This window comes from Patagioenas fasciata, chromosome 16, assembly GCF_037038585.1.
Source record: "Patagioenas fasciata isolate bPatFas1 chromosome 16, bPatFas1.hap1, whole genome shotgun sequence".
Lineage (NCBI taxonomy): Eukaryota > Metazoa > Chordata > Aves > Columbiformes > Columbidae > Patagioenas > Patagioenas fasciata.
In genome coordinates this window covers 11182899-11196669 of record NC_092535.1, presented here as the reverse complement: position 1 = coordinate 11196669, position 13771 = coordinate 11182899, and the positions used below count along the sequence as shown (strand labels likewise).

General features: G+C 45.2%; 1 protein-coding gene across 4 annotated transcripts in view; it reads left to right on the top strand.

The window, feature by feature from the left end:
* The window catches only part of NFATC2 (nuclear factor of activated T cells 2), a 93000-nt gene that overhangs the window by 15938 nt on the left and 63291 nt on the right, over positions 1–13771 (top strand). For 3 of the 4 annotated variants that reach the window (XM_071815515.1, XM_065850138.2, XM_065850139.2), the window contains exons 2-3: positions 661–1687; positions 2535–2703. In XM_071815515.1, the coding sequence (XP_071671616.1) occupies positions 661–1687; positions 2535–2703 (1196 nt within the window). The remainder of the gene's footprint in view (positions 1–660; positions 1688–2534; positions 2704–13771) is intronic. The other variant, XM_071815516.1, reaches the window with a different exon arrangement.

Below are 13771 nucleotides of genomic sequence, written 5' to 3'. Positions count from 1 at the left end.
GTTTTCTGATCATCTGGTCTTCTCTCATGTGAAACCTGTCCCCAAAACTTGGTGACATGATACACAGCCAAACAAACCATCACACAGAACTGACTTTTTAATTTAAGAGCTTGAGCTAAGCTTTGGTTTTTGGTTGGACTTTGCTGTGTGAGAAAGGTTTTTCTCCTTTCACCAGAAGCTACTCCTCAACTTTTTGGTTTCATGTAGACCTATTTGGAAGCGGTGTTGTGATGTGATGGTCTCGGTCCAGCTCCTAGTTGACGAAAGCTGACCAAAATCGCAACACCCAAATCGGTGCTCAGGGGGGTATTTAGCAGAAAGAGTAGGAAGGACAGCATTTAAATGGGCAGAGAGGCCGATGCGTCGCCGACCCTTCCAGGTGGTCCCTGTAGCTCGGGGCTCAGGCGGAGGGAGCCCGGCCGGGCGCTTGGAGGTGTTTGCAGTGCTCCTGTCCACACTGCATCTGCTCTGAGCACTTGGGCTTCCCCGGCTCTTAATCCGGTACTTTTCACAAGCATTAATTGCAGTTCAAAAGAATTAAACAAATATTTACCTAATATCAGATGGCAACCGTTTTATAAATATGCGCTTTTTTTTTTAATCCATGATTGCTCAGCTTCTGTAATAATTATAGTCTTAAAGAGACCCTTCTTTTTCCAGAAGAACCGACTCCACATAAAACCAACAGCCCACCCTCTGGAGTTACATACGCTCATGATGTCCTGGACTGTGGCCTCAAGCCATGCCCCCTGCCTTTTTCTAGCCTTTCTGCAGATCCCATGGGCAGATATGGACAGCCAGATAGCATAGGGACAACACCTACACACCCTGCCAACGCTGCAGGGGCCTCTGCTCCGAGCCCTAGGATTGAAATTACTCCATATCATGAACTGATTCATTCAGGGGGTCCCTTCCGCAGCAGAGACACAGATGTTCTTTTGGTAGAACATCAGTCAAACTCAGCTACCACTAGCCCAAGGGTTACTCTGCCTGTCCCTGGCTTTGAGTGCTACAGAGAACCACTGTGTTTGAGCCCAGCTAGTAGCGGCTCCTCTGCAAGTTTCATTTCAGAGACAAATGTATCTCCTTGCACATCACCATGTGTTTCACCAAATAATGGTCCTAGTGATGACCTTTGTCCACAGTTTCAAAACATCCATACTCATTATTCTCCTAGAACCTCTCCAATAATGTCACCACGAACAAGCATCACGGAGGAAACCTGCTTGGGACGACAGTCACCATCACCCTGTCCCAACTCAAGGTCTTCGTCACCAGGTGCAAAACGGAGGTATTCTTGCACTGAGCTCTACAGTACTCAGCTGCCTTCCACTTCTCCACGACAGTCAAGGACCCCCTCTCCACAACCCTGTCCTCGCGTCCCCTTGAGAGAAGACAACTCTGCAGTTACTTACACGCAGGTGCCCAGCGCTCCTCTTTCCATGGATGCTATGAACAGCCTTCCTACGGATCCTTCCTGTGGTGTTCCCACGAAAATCTGGAAAACCAGCCCCGACCCTTCATCAATGCCTTCCCACAAAAATGGCATTCCATGCCACGTCTTTCAGACTGTTGACTTCCACGGGCCTTGCGAGCAGGAGGACAGGAGAAACTCAGCCCCAGAATCAATTTTGTTGGTACCTCCATCCTGGACAAAGCAACTGGTGCCTGCAATACCCATCTGCAGGTATGTAATGCTGCTGCTTGTGTGTTTTCTCGTGGTGTGATGTCCTCTGTCATGCATGATGACCTGTATGGAGTGTTTCCTTGGGTGGATCCTGCTGCAGATCAGATCTAGATGCTCAGGGACAGCACTGGTTAGTGGGAACCAAATTCAATATGATTCTGAGAAATGAAAAAAAATCTGTGTGTGGAAGAAACATCATCAGAGTTGTTCATTGACAGCACAGTATATGACAAATTCAATTGACCAAATTGTTTGTCTAAAAAGCAGATTGCAAAAAGCCTTTGACAAAGTCTAAACACTCTCATTCCATCCTGCAGCTTTTATAGAAAATGGTTTGATTGCTTTTCTAAATTCAGGGAATATCTCACTTACAAATTTCCATCAGGTAAGAATATTTAGTATTTTATTTGTGTGCATTTTAATATTTATGGAAATCGTATGGAAGTCAATATTATTAATTTACACAACTGGTAAGTAATGGTAAATGGAGTTAATATTTCACAATATTATGCTCTGTGATCGAAGTTTAAGATGCACAGCAAAAGGTAGATTAAAAGGGGGATCTTTGGAAAAATAGAACTGGTACAGATATTTCTATTTAAGAAGTAGAAATATTCTATTCTCTTCTGCATGGAGATGGACCCACAGAAATTGTGTTCACCCTGAAGTTCAGTACAGTTTGTAATCAAATGTGAGCCAGACAGCATATTCTCACTGAAATTAATAGCAGATGCCTAAATATTTCAGCAAGAGCAGCCCCGGTGGGGCACTTGGAGGAAGAACAGATCAGGGCTTGGAGAAATAACACGCTAAAGAGTTTCAGCTGGTGTGGTCTCTCTCTGCCCAGTTTGCCCGTCCAGTCGCTCCCACCGCTCGAGTGGCCGCTCTCCAGCCAGTCGGGCTCCTACGAGCTGCGGATCGAGGTGCAGCCCAAGCCCCACCACCGGGCACACTACGAGACCGAGGGGAGCCGAGGGGCTGTCAAGGCACCGACCGGAGGCCACCCCGTTGTCCAGGTAAGGGGCTGGAGAACAACTCTGTAAAAGAAAAGTTGGGAGTGAACTTGTTTCTGAAAATTGTGCTGGGGGCTGACCCTGAAAGAGAACCATGTGAACCTGGCTGTGTGCTCGTAGATGTGCATGAAGTGTCTGAAGTTTGGAAAGTCCTAGACGTTTGGAAAGTTGGTTTGGATTGGCTTGTGAAACCTCAGAAGCTTGGGCAAAATATTTGCCACCTGGGCAATATGTTAAACCTGCTGTGACCCAGCTCTGTTATAAGATGCCCAGCTGTCCTGAATTCCAGCTGAGCCCATTTTCTTTTGACAACAGACTCTTCTGTGTAAACTAGGGCTTTTTGTGAGGTTCAGAATGTACAATCATCAAGCCTGACTTTTAAGCTCAGTGACCTACCAAACTCAGGTGTAAAGTAACCAGCAGATTGTGTTAGATCTGCAAAGCAACCTTCATTAACCTTGATGGGAGTTGGATTAGGAAGGTGTGGATTTTTCCCCAGAATTAATAGCTGTCTTTTGCTAGAAATGTCTTTCACGCATTTGCGTTTTCTTTGCAATTTTAGAATTTTAGGTTGTTGTGTTTTTTTTTTTTTTTTTCCCTGTCCTCTGGTTATGTAGTAGAATTTCTAATGTTAAGCCCATTTAAATTTAGGTCAGAGAATTTTCACCCATGTGTAATTCAAGCACTCAGTACATCCATTTCAATCTAATGCCTGGTTTATATGTAACTTGCTGACGCCGTGTCCCACCTTGCATGCAGTTCTGCTTGTCATCTGTGCTAATGCTGCCTTCTTTTGTCCTGGATGTACACCACTGAGGGGAAACCTGTACTAGCGGTAGTAGCTGTGTGGTAAGGAGACAACAGGGCAAGATAATTGCATAGCAGTGGGGATGATTTCAAGAAAAAGTTTGGTCTCTATAAAGCTGCAAATACAGGATGTATATCAGCTTTGCAATGCTATAGAGAAAGGGTGAATGAGCTTAGGCAGGAGCTCCCTTGTGATTTGGGCTGATGTCACTACAGAAACGAGATTTTGTATCTTTCTTGAGGTATCGTTTCTATTGCCCTAAGGCGCCAGGTTCCTGATCCTAGCTATGCTTTTGAGAATGAAAGTCACCCTGATGAAATAGGTAAACAAAATCCAAGCTGACAGTGATGGAGGTAACAAAATTTGGCCCTTTGCTGACCTGAGAGGTGGATGAGCTGAACCCTTATTGTGTTATGGAGAGTGAAGGGCTTTTCCTTTGCCTTTCAAAGGGCAGTATAAAATAATGGTTGAGTAGCTGCACTGAAGCCAATTGGAGCCACATAGTTCTTTTCGCTCATTTCCTCCTCGTTTCAGATGGTGCCGTTCAGGAAGGAAAGCCAAGCTTTTGGTCTGGGTTGCAAGGTGTCAATGTGATACTGCTGGGAATGGTGTGTCACAACTGTACAGATCAGCCCTGGCTACAGCTTTCACTAGGCACGTTTGGGGTGCATCCTACAGATGTTGCTGTCACACTCAGGGCTAGCTATGGCAAGCACGAACCAGGCCAGTGTTGAAGTTTATGCTTAATTTTAAGCATGCGATCAATACTACTAATTTAACTGAGTTGATTTGTTCTTAACTTCAAACATATGTTAGATATTCCCCTGCAGGCTCAACCCCTCTTAAAATCAAGCCATAAATTGTTAAATCAATGATTTTGTTTACTTCGGTTGAGCTGAACTTACATGTACAGACTGGATATTTGAGTAAAGGGTGCAGCATAATAATAAATAGGAATCACATTTGACATACCTTAATATATGCAGTGTTTTTCATTTATGAATCTGACAAACTCATAGCCCGCTCTGGTGTGTTTGTAGCCACATGGATGTATGAACTATATGGCCAATCAGCACTTACTCTTCTCTCAGTTTACTTACAAATATGGTATCGTTTACCATCCCAAGATATTCCTATCAACTGGATGTTTATTGCAATAAAGGAGTTTCTGGTGACATGGAGAAATATAAGTGCTTTGTTTCCTTCCTGTAATCAATATCAATCAAAGAGGGATTTATATTTGCTGTTGGAGACAGGAACTGATACTCCTAGTTTTATCATAATTTGCCATTAAGCTTAAGGATCTTAAACTATAAATTCAAAGATCCACATTCGTTTCCCAAGCAGATGTGCCTTTGCACAGCTGTGCCTGCATATGGGGAAAATATGGATAGTTTCGTTATGAAAGTTTATTACAAACCTGGAAGTGTTTGTTGGGTTTGTCTTCAGTTTAACATAACAAGGTTCATATGGGTGCCGAGCAATGGGATAGTTGCACCTGTCTGGTTTATGACATCTGAAACTCAGGGCGGCTAGTAAAATCCAAAGTTTTCATGTCAGAAGTTATTTGGCTTCAAGATTTCTTTTTTATTTATTCTTTCCCCTCAGTGAATTTTAACTTCTGTGTTCTTGTCAGGTGCAAACAGTACAGAAACAGAAAAAATGAAACAGGATTGATTTTTAAAAGGTAGATGCTGTGTTGAGGAAAGGTTGCATGAGCTAAAGCCAACCGGTTGCAAGGGAATTACATTAAATTGTTTTCAACAGGTTCTATCTGTCTTTGGCCTCAGAGCAAGAATGGTGAATGGTGGTGTTGACCCGGGGGTGACAGGGCTGGTGTTCTCCTGCAGGTTGGAGACCCACAGCACTTCTCAAATGGCAGCCATGAACACACCACCCTTGGGATTTTTCTGGAGCACTAGACCCTCTCCATAGCAGATTTCTTGAATCTGGTGCTGTCTCTTAGGCATTTGGGCTTAAATATTGAGATGCCCAGCTTGCCTGGAGTGGAAGAAGCCTACCAACGCAGTGGGATTTACTACGGCTGAATGTCCCTGTCATGTCCCATACATTTTACAACCACTTTTGATACACCGCTTTTCCACTATTTTGATTACCTTTTCTAAAATACAATATCTTTCTTAAAAAAAAAATCCCATTAAATTAATCTTCCATGTGACTAATTATGCAGCTGAACCTTCTGGAGGAAGAGATGTTGACTAGTTTTTGCAGCACAATGTTGGCATGCAATATTTATTCTTTTGAAAACTGCATTTTGCATGCAAATTTCTTCTTTTCAGTGCTCTGAAGCTGCAGACCAGCAGATCTCATATCCTCCAGGCCTTATCTTGTGGTTTATCTTTCTGATGCTGCTTCCTCTTCTTCACGTGTCCAGCCCCGAGAGTTTGTGCACGAGACTCTGTACCAGTTGTGCATTCCAAGTATGGCAGGAGAAGAGTCTGGTTAATCAAAACCTCCGGCTTGGTGGGCTGCACAGAACAGGGCATTTACTTTGTTTGCCCAGGGGAGGAAGAGAGAAGCCACGCGTGCTATGTCATGTTCACACCATCTAACTTCAGACATCTTCTAGAGTCACATGGAGAAGTGTAGGCTCCCAGTCAAGCATTCTGAGTCACTCTTGGGAGGAAACTACAGCTTGCTGTTAACTATAGAGAAACTTGGGCTTCTATTTTAGGGATGTAAGTTGAATGCCAGTATGAGTATCCCCTAAATGTTGAGTCATTGAGAACAGCGAGCAAAACCTGTATAGCAAGAGCAAAGCTGAAGTTTGCATGGACGTACTGGCTTGCAGGTCCATCTGGTCCCTGAGACTGCAGAGGAGGGGTAGGCAGGGTTGTTTTCCTCCTTTCCAGATGTTTTTCACTGATGTTAAGGAGCAGCTGGTATTGGTACCCAACTGCTCCAGTCAAGGCTTTGGGAGAGATTGTGCACTGTGAAAGGCTGTGACTGCTCCTGTGCAAAGAGCTTATGAGTGTGTTTGGGATAGAGGTGACAAAAACCCCTCGGTCTGCCCAAGTTCACCCTGCAGAGGCACACACTCCCCATCTTTGCATGCTTTTAGGCAAACATCTGCTGGGAAGGACATGGTTCTATTCGAATTTTGCTTGGGACAGGAGGGATGAACTAGGTGATTCCCTGAGATCTCTCCCCAAACATCTGTGTGTTTTGGACTTAGCTTGTTGTAAACAATCCTTGGGAACCTGTTTTTTACATGGCTCTTCAGCACAGTGATTTGTAGTAATTTTCTCAAAGGAGCGTGCTTAACTCTGGTGGTTTGTTGTTGTGGTGGGGTTGTTTTTGTTTTCATTTGTTTGTTTTTAATTGCCATCTTACCAAATCCTTGCCCTGACATGTTACTCCTCTAATTTATCTTACAAAAGGCTCAAATACTTTTGAATGAAAACCAGTCCATAAGTAATCATTGACTCATTTGCATGTCTCACTTTTTCTCTCACTTCCACTGCATTATTAATTCAGTTCTTCCTCAACAAACCGGCTTTCTTCACTGCTTGTGTCACATAATTAAATCAGTTCAGCGCACTCTGAGGCTGTAATGTTAGAAAGCAGCTGCAGACATTGGTCTCTTGTGCCCCAGTTTTCCAAGGAAGCACCCTGCCCCCAGCACCCCCTACATCAGTAGTTCCCAATTTGGGGAAATCTCACTGTTCAGCTAGAAAGTTTGCACCTTCCTGCAGCTGCTGGTTTTGGATGTTGGGCCAGCCTGGCACTGAGCACTTGAAGGTCTTTGTTTAGTCAAATGCAGGGGGTTAAACTGAGTAACAGGGCTGGGAGAGAGGAGGGAATAGTTCCCTCAAGTCAGAGCATCAGGGCCTCCTCCTTCCCCATCTGCCTCCGCAGCAGGAGGAGGAGAAATCTCATGTGGATGGAGACTTGAGTCCCTGCCTGCTGCCTCTATCCTAACATCACCTGGGAGTTGGATTTATTTAACAAAAGCCCTGCCAATGCAGATGTCTTGGACATCAGTGAGGTCTTAAGTCTCTTCTGTTCTTGGCACACCCGCCATCAAAAGCTGTAGACAGTTCCTCTAGCAGAGGTTCAGGAGGAGTAACCTTCAGCCTGGCAGTAATGGGCAGACTGGGCATAAACTGCTGCCTTCAGCTGGCATCAGTGAACGTGGAAAAGGATGTGCCCCCATGGGCTTAATTTCAGAAGGGAGGGGTAATTCTGCTATGAGCTATTATCCTGCTGCCATAAGAACATCTTCTGTAGTAGCTTGATTTTAATGGTAAAATTTAAGTATGCTACCCAACTGTTTAACGTAGTACAACACCCAGACGTAGACCGTGTCTACAAATGGAGGGCAGGGAAGTGCAGAGGGTACCCCTGACCCATCACGTGCCTTTGTGTGCTGGTTTCCTCTTCTCCTCTTTAATGCAGGAAAACTGTATGGAGAAGGGCTCCTGTTCAGCACAGCAGACCCAACTTTCCCCTGAGCTTTAACTTTGAAAATTGTGGTGACTTTCAGTGCCTTCTCTTTCTCCTTCTTTTTTTTTTGTTTGTTTTGGTTTGGTTTTAAATTTAAAAGAAGCTGAAATGGTAGAGTTGTTAATGGAGCACAGGAGCTGCTTTACACTAACAAACGTATGTTCTACTTTCCTTTTATATTTGAATTTTGCTGTATGTGTTTTCATGTGGTTCCTAAGTCAAAGGAGACATTGTTTTCTAGCCTAGGCTTCCTGTGGGGCCCTGACTTTTAACTGTATGTGACTTCCAACATTCAACTAATTCCTTTGCCTGTTAGTGAAACCAGAACCTTTGATGGAAACTAAAAACCAAATCACAACTTGACACTGTGATTCACCCTCTCACAGAGAGGGCTGGAGGTGAGCTCCTCGTGAAACCCAAACCAGCCTGCCCAGGAAGATTTGTTGTTGAGGGCACATCAGAGGCATTGAGTTTGTCCTTTTCTTCCCATCTTCCCAACTCCCCCTGTTGAGGGAGGGGGCACCCCGAGGTCGGGATGAAGCCCTGTGTGGTTGCACTTCCCTGGGCAGGCTGTGTTGGACTCGCATGGTGCAGCTGGTTATGCTGGGCAGCATCTTGGTACCATTCTGGTGGCCTTCGCTTCCCTTTTTTAGTGCGCAGGAGCCTCACGCAGGCTCTCGGTGGCTTTTGGTGCTTGCAGGGATTTCTGCCCCTGAGTTGCAAACAGCGTGTGACAGATTGGCTGCACATTTCATGCCTGATTTACCTGCAGGGCTACCGGGCTTGTTTGCACAACTGTGATGATTGCAGGTGCCTCTTGAGCTTTGAGCTGTTGGGTCACAGGTATATTTACTTACTCCCCATGCAGGGATAGATGTGCGGTGCTGGAAATGCAGATTTGAGTTACACCTGGGAAATTCTCTTCAAAACCAATATCCTCTCAAATGTAAGGGTAGGCCAGTCAGTACCCCTCATACTGTGCTGCTAGTGGTAGTGTGGCTGTACCTGGAGATCTACCCATCTCAGTGGAGTCACTGAGGAAGTGAAATTGCTAGATAAATCAAAAGTAGTGTAGGAAAAGAAGGATGAGCCTAGCATTTTTTGTTTGTTTAGATGCAGGACTGAACTGAATAACAGAGAATATAAAATATGATATGTAACGAGGTAGAACTAGAGGTAGAACTGATCTGTACACTTTCCCTAACACTAATGCAAGAAGAGAGCTGCTGAAGAACAGTGAGGATGCTTAGCTAATGGGAGAACTTAAGTAGAGTTGCATCCTCTGTTGCTTGTACTCTTTAAACTGGATCTGCATCCTCTAGTGTGAAAGGGACACTGTCACCCAGATGTTATGGCTGAGTGAGTGCAGCTCATCCCTAAGAGAAGGACAGACAGGATCGCTCCCTGGTACAGCTGGGGTGCAGAGGTGCAGGGCAGGTGGTCAGTGAATGATGTACATCGAGGGAGCTGGGGGATTTTCCCAAGTGCCAACCTGCTTTGAGTCAGAGATGGCTGAAAAGCTCTCACTGAAACTTCTGAGCCCAATTCAAAATACATTGCTTTTGGTGGAAAGTAATTTTGGCAGAGGGGAGGGGAAGAAGAGTATGTCAACCAGTGTGACAGCGATGGCTGCAGCCTGGATTATTGGATTATTCCTTGGAAAATGGCTGGATTAGGGAAAATGCAAAATTTAGGCTACTCTTTCATGCATGATCTCCTTGCAGGGCTGTGCATAGGGGAGTCAGTGCACTGTAAAACAGAATTCAAATTTATGGCTCTTTGCCATGAATGTGAACAGTTCCAGCGCAGCAGTAACCGACATAACTCATCCCGTCCAGGGCGCGCTTGAGTCTCCGCAGAAGTTCATGCAGGGTGGATTGTGTCCTGTAAACTTGCATCTGAGCACTCTGTTCACGAGCTTCACTGTCCAGCTAAGCCTCCGGTTCCTCCCTTCCTCTCTCAAGACCAATGTCTCTTGAATTGGAAGAGCCTTGTGCCAAGTGAGGACTCGCACCTGGGTCTCCCGTGTCCGGGGGAGCGCTGTGCTGGCCGGGCTAATGGCCGTTCAGGGGAAGGGACTGGGCTCCTCCTGCCTGCTGCTGCTCAGACAGAATTTTCTAGGGTCGCTATTTCATTCTGAAACAACTGTTGGAACCCTGATTCTTCTAGGAAACCTGAGTTATTCTCTTTTTGAGCATGCCTTGTGCTGTGGGTTTCAACATGAGAAAGATATTGAGGAGAGATGTTTTTGGGTCTCAATGTGTTGTTTAGTTGGTTGTTTTGTTTTATTTTATTTTATATTTTTTTTATTTTTGTTTGTTTTCTCCCCAGAAATGCTTTTTGGCCAAGATCCTTTCCAAAAATCTGGCCAACATTGAGTCAGATAGCCAGTACCTGAGCAAAGGTTCCTGGACCCCAAACCCACCTCCCAGGAGGCCTGGCAGAGGGCTCAGCTCTGGGGATTTGGTTCAGTGCAATCAAATCATTCATCTCAGGCTGAACTGAGTCATTCCAAGATGTTCTTGCTGCTCCCACTGTCCCATGTTGCTCCTTGTCAGCATGACTGCTTTTGAGCTTTGTGCTGCATCTTGGTTGCACAGTGTGATGCTCTTGGCGCTGCACCTGAGGCATCGCTGCCTTGCTTGTCTGAGAAGGACAAACTGGCAGTGGCAGGGAAAGCTGCAGGGTTAGGTGATAAGAAGGCAGCTCTGCTTGCCACCCCCAGATCTGGGGGCTGGTTCCCACAATGCGTCCAACAGCTGGCAAGGGAACGACTTCACTGGCTGGTGTCAGGGCCCTGTGCTGAGAAACTCCTCTGGTGCCATTCTGTCAAAACCAGCAGATTTGAAGCCTCTGATCTACTTGTGGCAGAGAGAGTTTTGTCGTGCTGTGGGAAGTTTAAATCTCCTTGTCATGAATGCGCGTGGAAGCTCTTTAATTACACAGCTGGTTTTCTTACTAGGAAAAAGTACTTTCACCCAGCTATGTAAATCTGATCTCCAAATCCTTGTATCTGTACATGTGCAGTAGTCAGATGCTTTGACTCTTCTTTTAAACTTTTGGCGAGATGGTCAAAGCATCTTGAAAACAGGATCAGCTCATCATAGGGGTGGGGAAACTGAGGCACAGAGAGGAAACAAAGTGCTTACATTGCAAAGTCAGTATCAGGACAGTCAAGAGCGTGTCCTCCCAGCTGCTTTCTCCTAAGATCTGCTGTCTCTTGCCCAGACGTGTATTTTAACCCTCTGTGGAAGCAGAAATCCCAGTTAGACACTGGGAGTCTGGTTGTCATTTGCTGCAAGGAGCAGCAGAGCGAATGGGTTTCAGTTCTTGGAATTTTGACAAAATTATCACCAAAATAAGAAACACTTAAAATTGAGTATAATAAAAACTCCTAATTTAGCAGGATCAGATGTTCAAAGGATTATCTTCAGAGGCCTTTGTAGACTGCTTCGGTAAGGAGCAAAAAGAACCAAGGCAGAGATTTCCTTCTGGTTTGCGTTCTCTCGCTATGTCCCAAGTACATTAAATTGAACAAAAACATGCGACAAGATTTGACTTTATTGCTCAATGTCAGCTCTAAGTGAAGCGGGCAGGCAAGCCGCTGCATGATACAGTGTCTGGATGAAGTCTTTGTCTTAATTACTGAAAGCGATTGATATGCCACTCTCCCTGAGACAATACGGTGAATTTTTCCATCCTGGTAGGAGTATTGTTGAGTAAAGACCCTCTCCCCCAAAATCCTTGAAATTGTTACAGTCAAAGGACATTAATTATAATAATTAATTATCAAATCCTTCCTGGTGGAAGCTACTCTTCATCTCGGGAACTGAACAGGCACGACAGAAACGCTGTGCTAAGCCGGGACCATTCCGACAAGCACATCTTCCTCTTGTCCACTGCAGAGTGTCCGAAAATACTTGCTGGCACGGAAACCAGCCCAAGGGCCGAGACAGAGCCTGAGCAGGGGAACAGTTTGTGGTGTCCAAAGCTTTGAGAGACACTTTAGCTCTGCAGCCTCTCGGTGTTTCTGGAGGAGCTGGGCAGGCTGGGGCTCCATCCCGGGGCAGCCGGTGCTGCAGCCGCTGCTGCCGAGGCTTCCAGGGCTCGCTTATCTCCTGGTGTACAGCAGGAAAAGGGAAGCGGTAGGAGGAAGCGATTTCTCACGTGGCTTTGTATTTGCGTCTAATTAAATGTCGCTAGTCGAGCTCTGTTTTCTCACTTTTCACTACCGGCTGTGGCTGGTCAGTCGGGATCACCCTAGCGCTGTTCTCCAAGCTGACCACACACATGCACACCCCGTGACTTCCACAGGGAGATAGCAAGTAATATACGGTGGTTAATGGACTAATCCTCATGTTACAGTGAGCTGAAACAAGCAAGAGAGCTGCTTGCTTTTGAGCAAATAAAATAACCAAGACTAGAGAAATCTTTCCCCAATTTTATACTTTCCTCTGGCAGTAGCTTGCATTGTCTAGACAGAAGATGTGTGCAATCAGCCTTAAAGATGCAGCTTTTTAGCTTCCAGGGGAGAAAGAACTAAATTCCTGACAAGGAAAGCTCTGTTGGCATGAATAGGAAACAAATGACTCCCTTCTCCTCTCTAAGGCAATCGACATCTGTATCAAACAGGGAAACGTTCATTGGGGCTCTTCAGAGGTGCCCATAAGATTTGCAGGTGCTCCTGCTTTTGTCTTGCAAACCCCATCGCTGTTTATATGCAGCCTTTAAATGTGCAACACCCAAACTAGAAACCCCTAAGAAAATTTGCGTCCAAAACCCGTCCATTAAAAGGCAGAACCTTGCAATACCTGTGGAAACTGTGCTGCGGCCAGCAAGCAGTGTTACTGCACGTTTGTGCCATTTGCAGAATGGCGTTGGCAACCCCCGCTTGTGTATTTGGAGCTGGGATCTCACTTTGTAAGAAGACTTGAGATTTGAAATAGTGCAGGAAAAGAATATGTTGTTTCATATGCCTAATGTGTGGTCTCGATGGCTGTGGTTGCCAGGACCATCGCAGGAACTGTGCTCAGGCAGGTAACTGGGCTGCCGATACACAGCAGCTAAAGGTGCATCTGCTCATTTTTTTGCATGCAGAATTACACATGTGCCTTCCTGAAAATGGCACTTAAATACTCAAATTCAACTGGTATTGATCCTCGGATGGAGTGCGGAATGAATGAATTTTATTTATGCAGAGGCAAGGCGATGATTTTAATCATGCCACACATTTCAGTTTTGTTTAGAAACCTAATCATAGCAGCAAACCAAACAAGAAAAGTCTCCTTGTTTTCTGAATGATGTTATTTGTTTATCTGCCAAAGTGCTTTGCATTTCCTCAGGTCACAGACCAGCCCGTGTCTGGCTATGTTAATATTATAAGAGCTATGCAAAAGCAAAGTTTAAGAAAAATCCTTCAACTGAAAGAAATAGGATCTTAAAATCCCAAAATAGAGTATGGAAAGGTACACATCATGTCTGGCTTCTCATTCCCCTTGTGGCAAATGTGACTCAAAGGTGTTGGGTTTTTTCCAGCTTGATCTGTATACAGTTCGGGGGAGTTTTATTGTGAATAGGTCACCTTATAATACACAAAAATGTTTCCTCCCGGAGTTCTGTGTTCATAAATCTTTCTCAACTCTCACTCTTTTGAAAGTGAAATCCAGATGACTTTGTTTTCTTTGTGGAAAGAAGAGTGAAAAAGCGTGAGGGAGCACGTTGGCGCAGGGCTGGTCCTGCCTCCCGGTGCGGGCGTTGCTGCGGGTGAGCTGCTGTCCCCGTCCCTGCCGCGGGCAC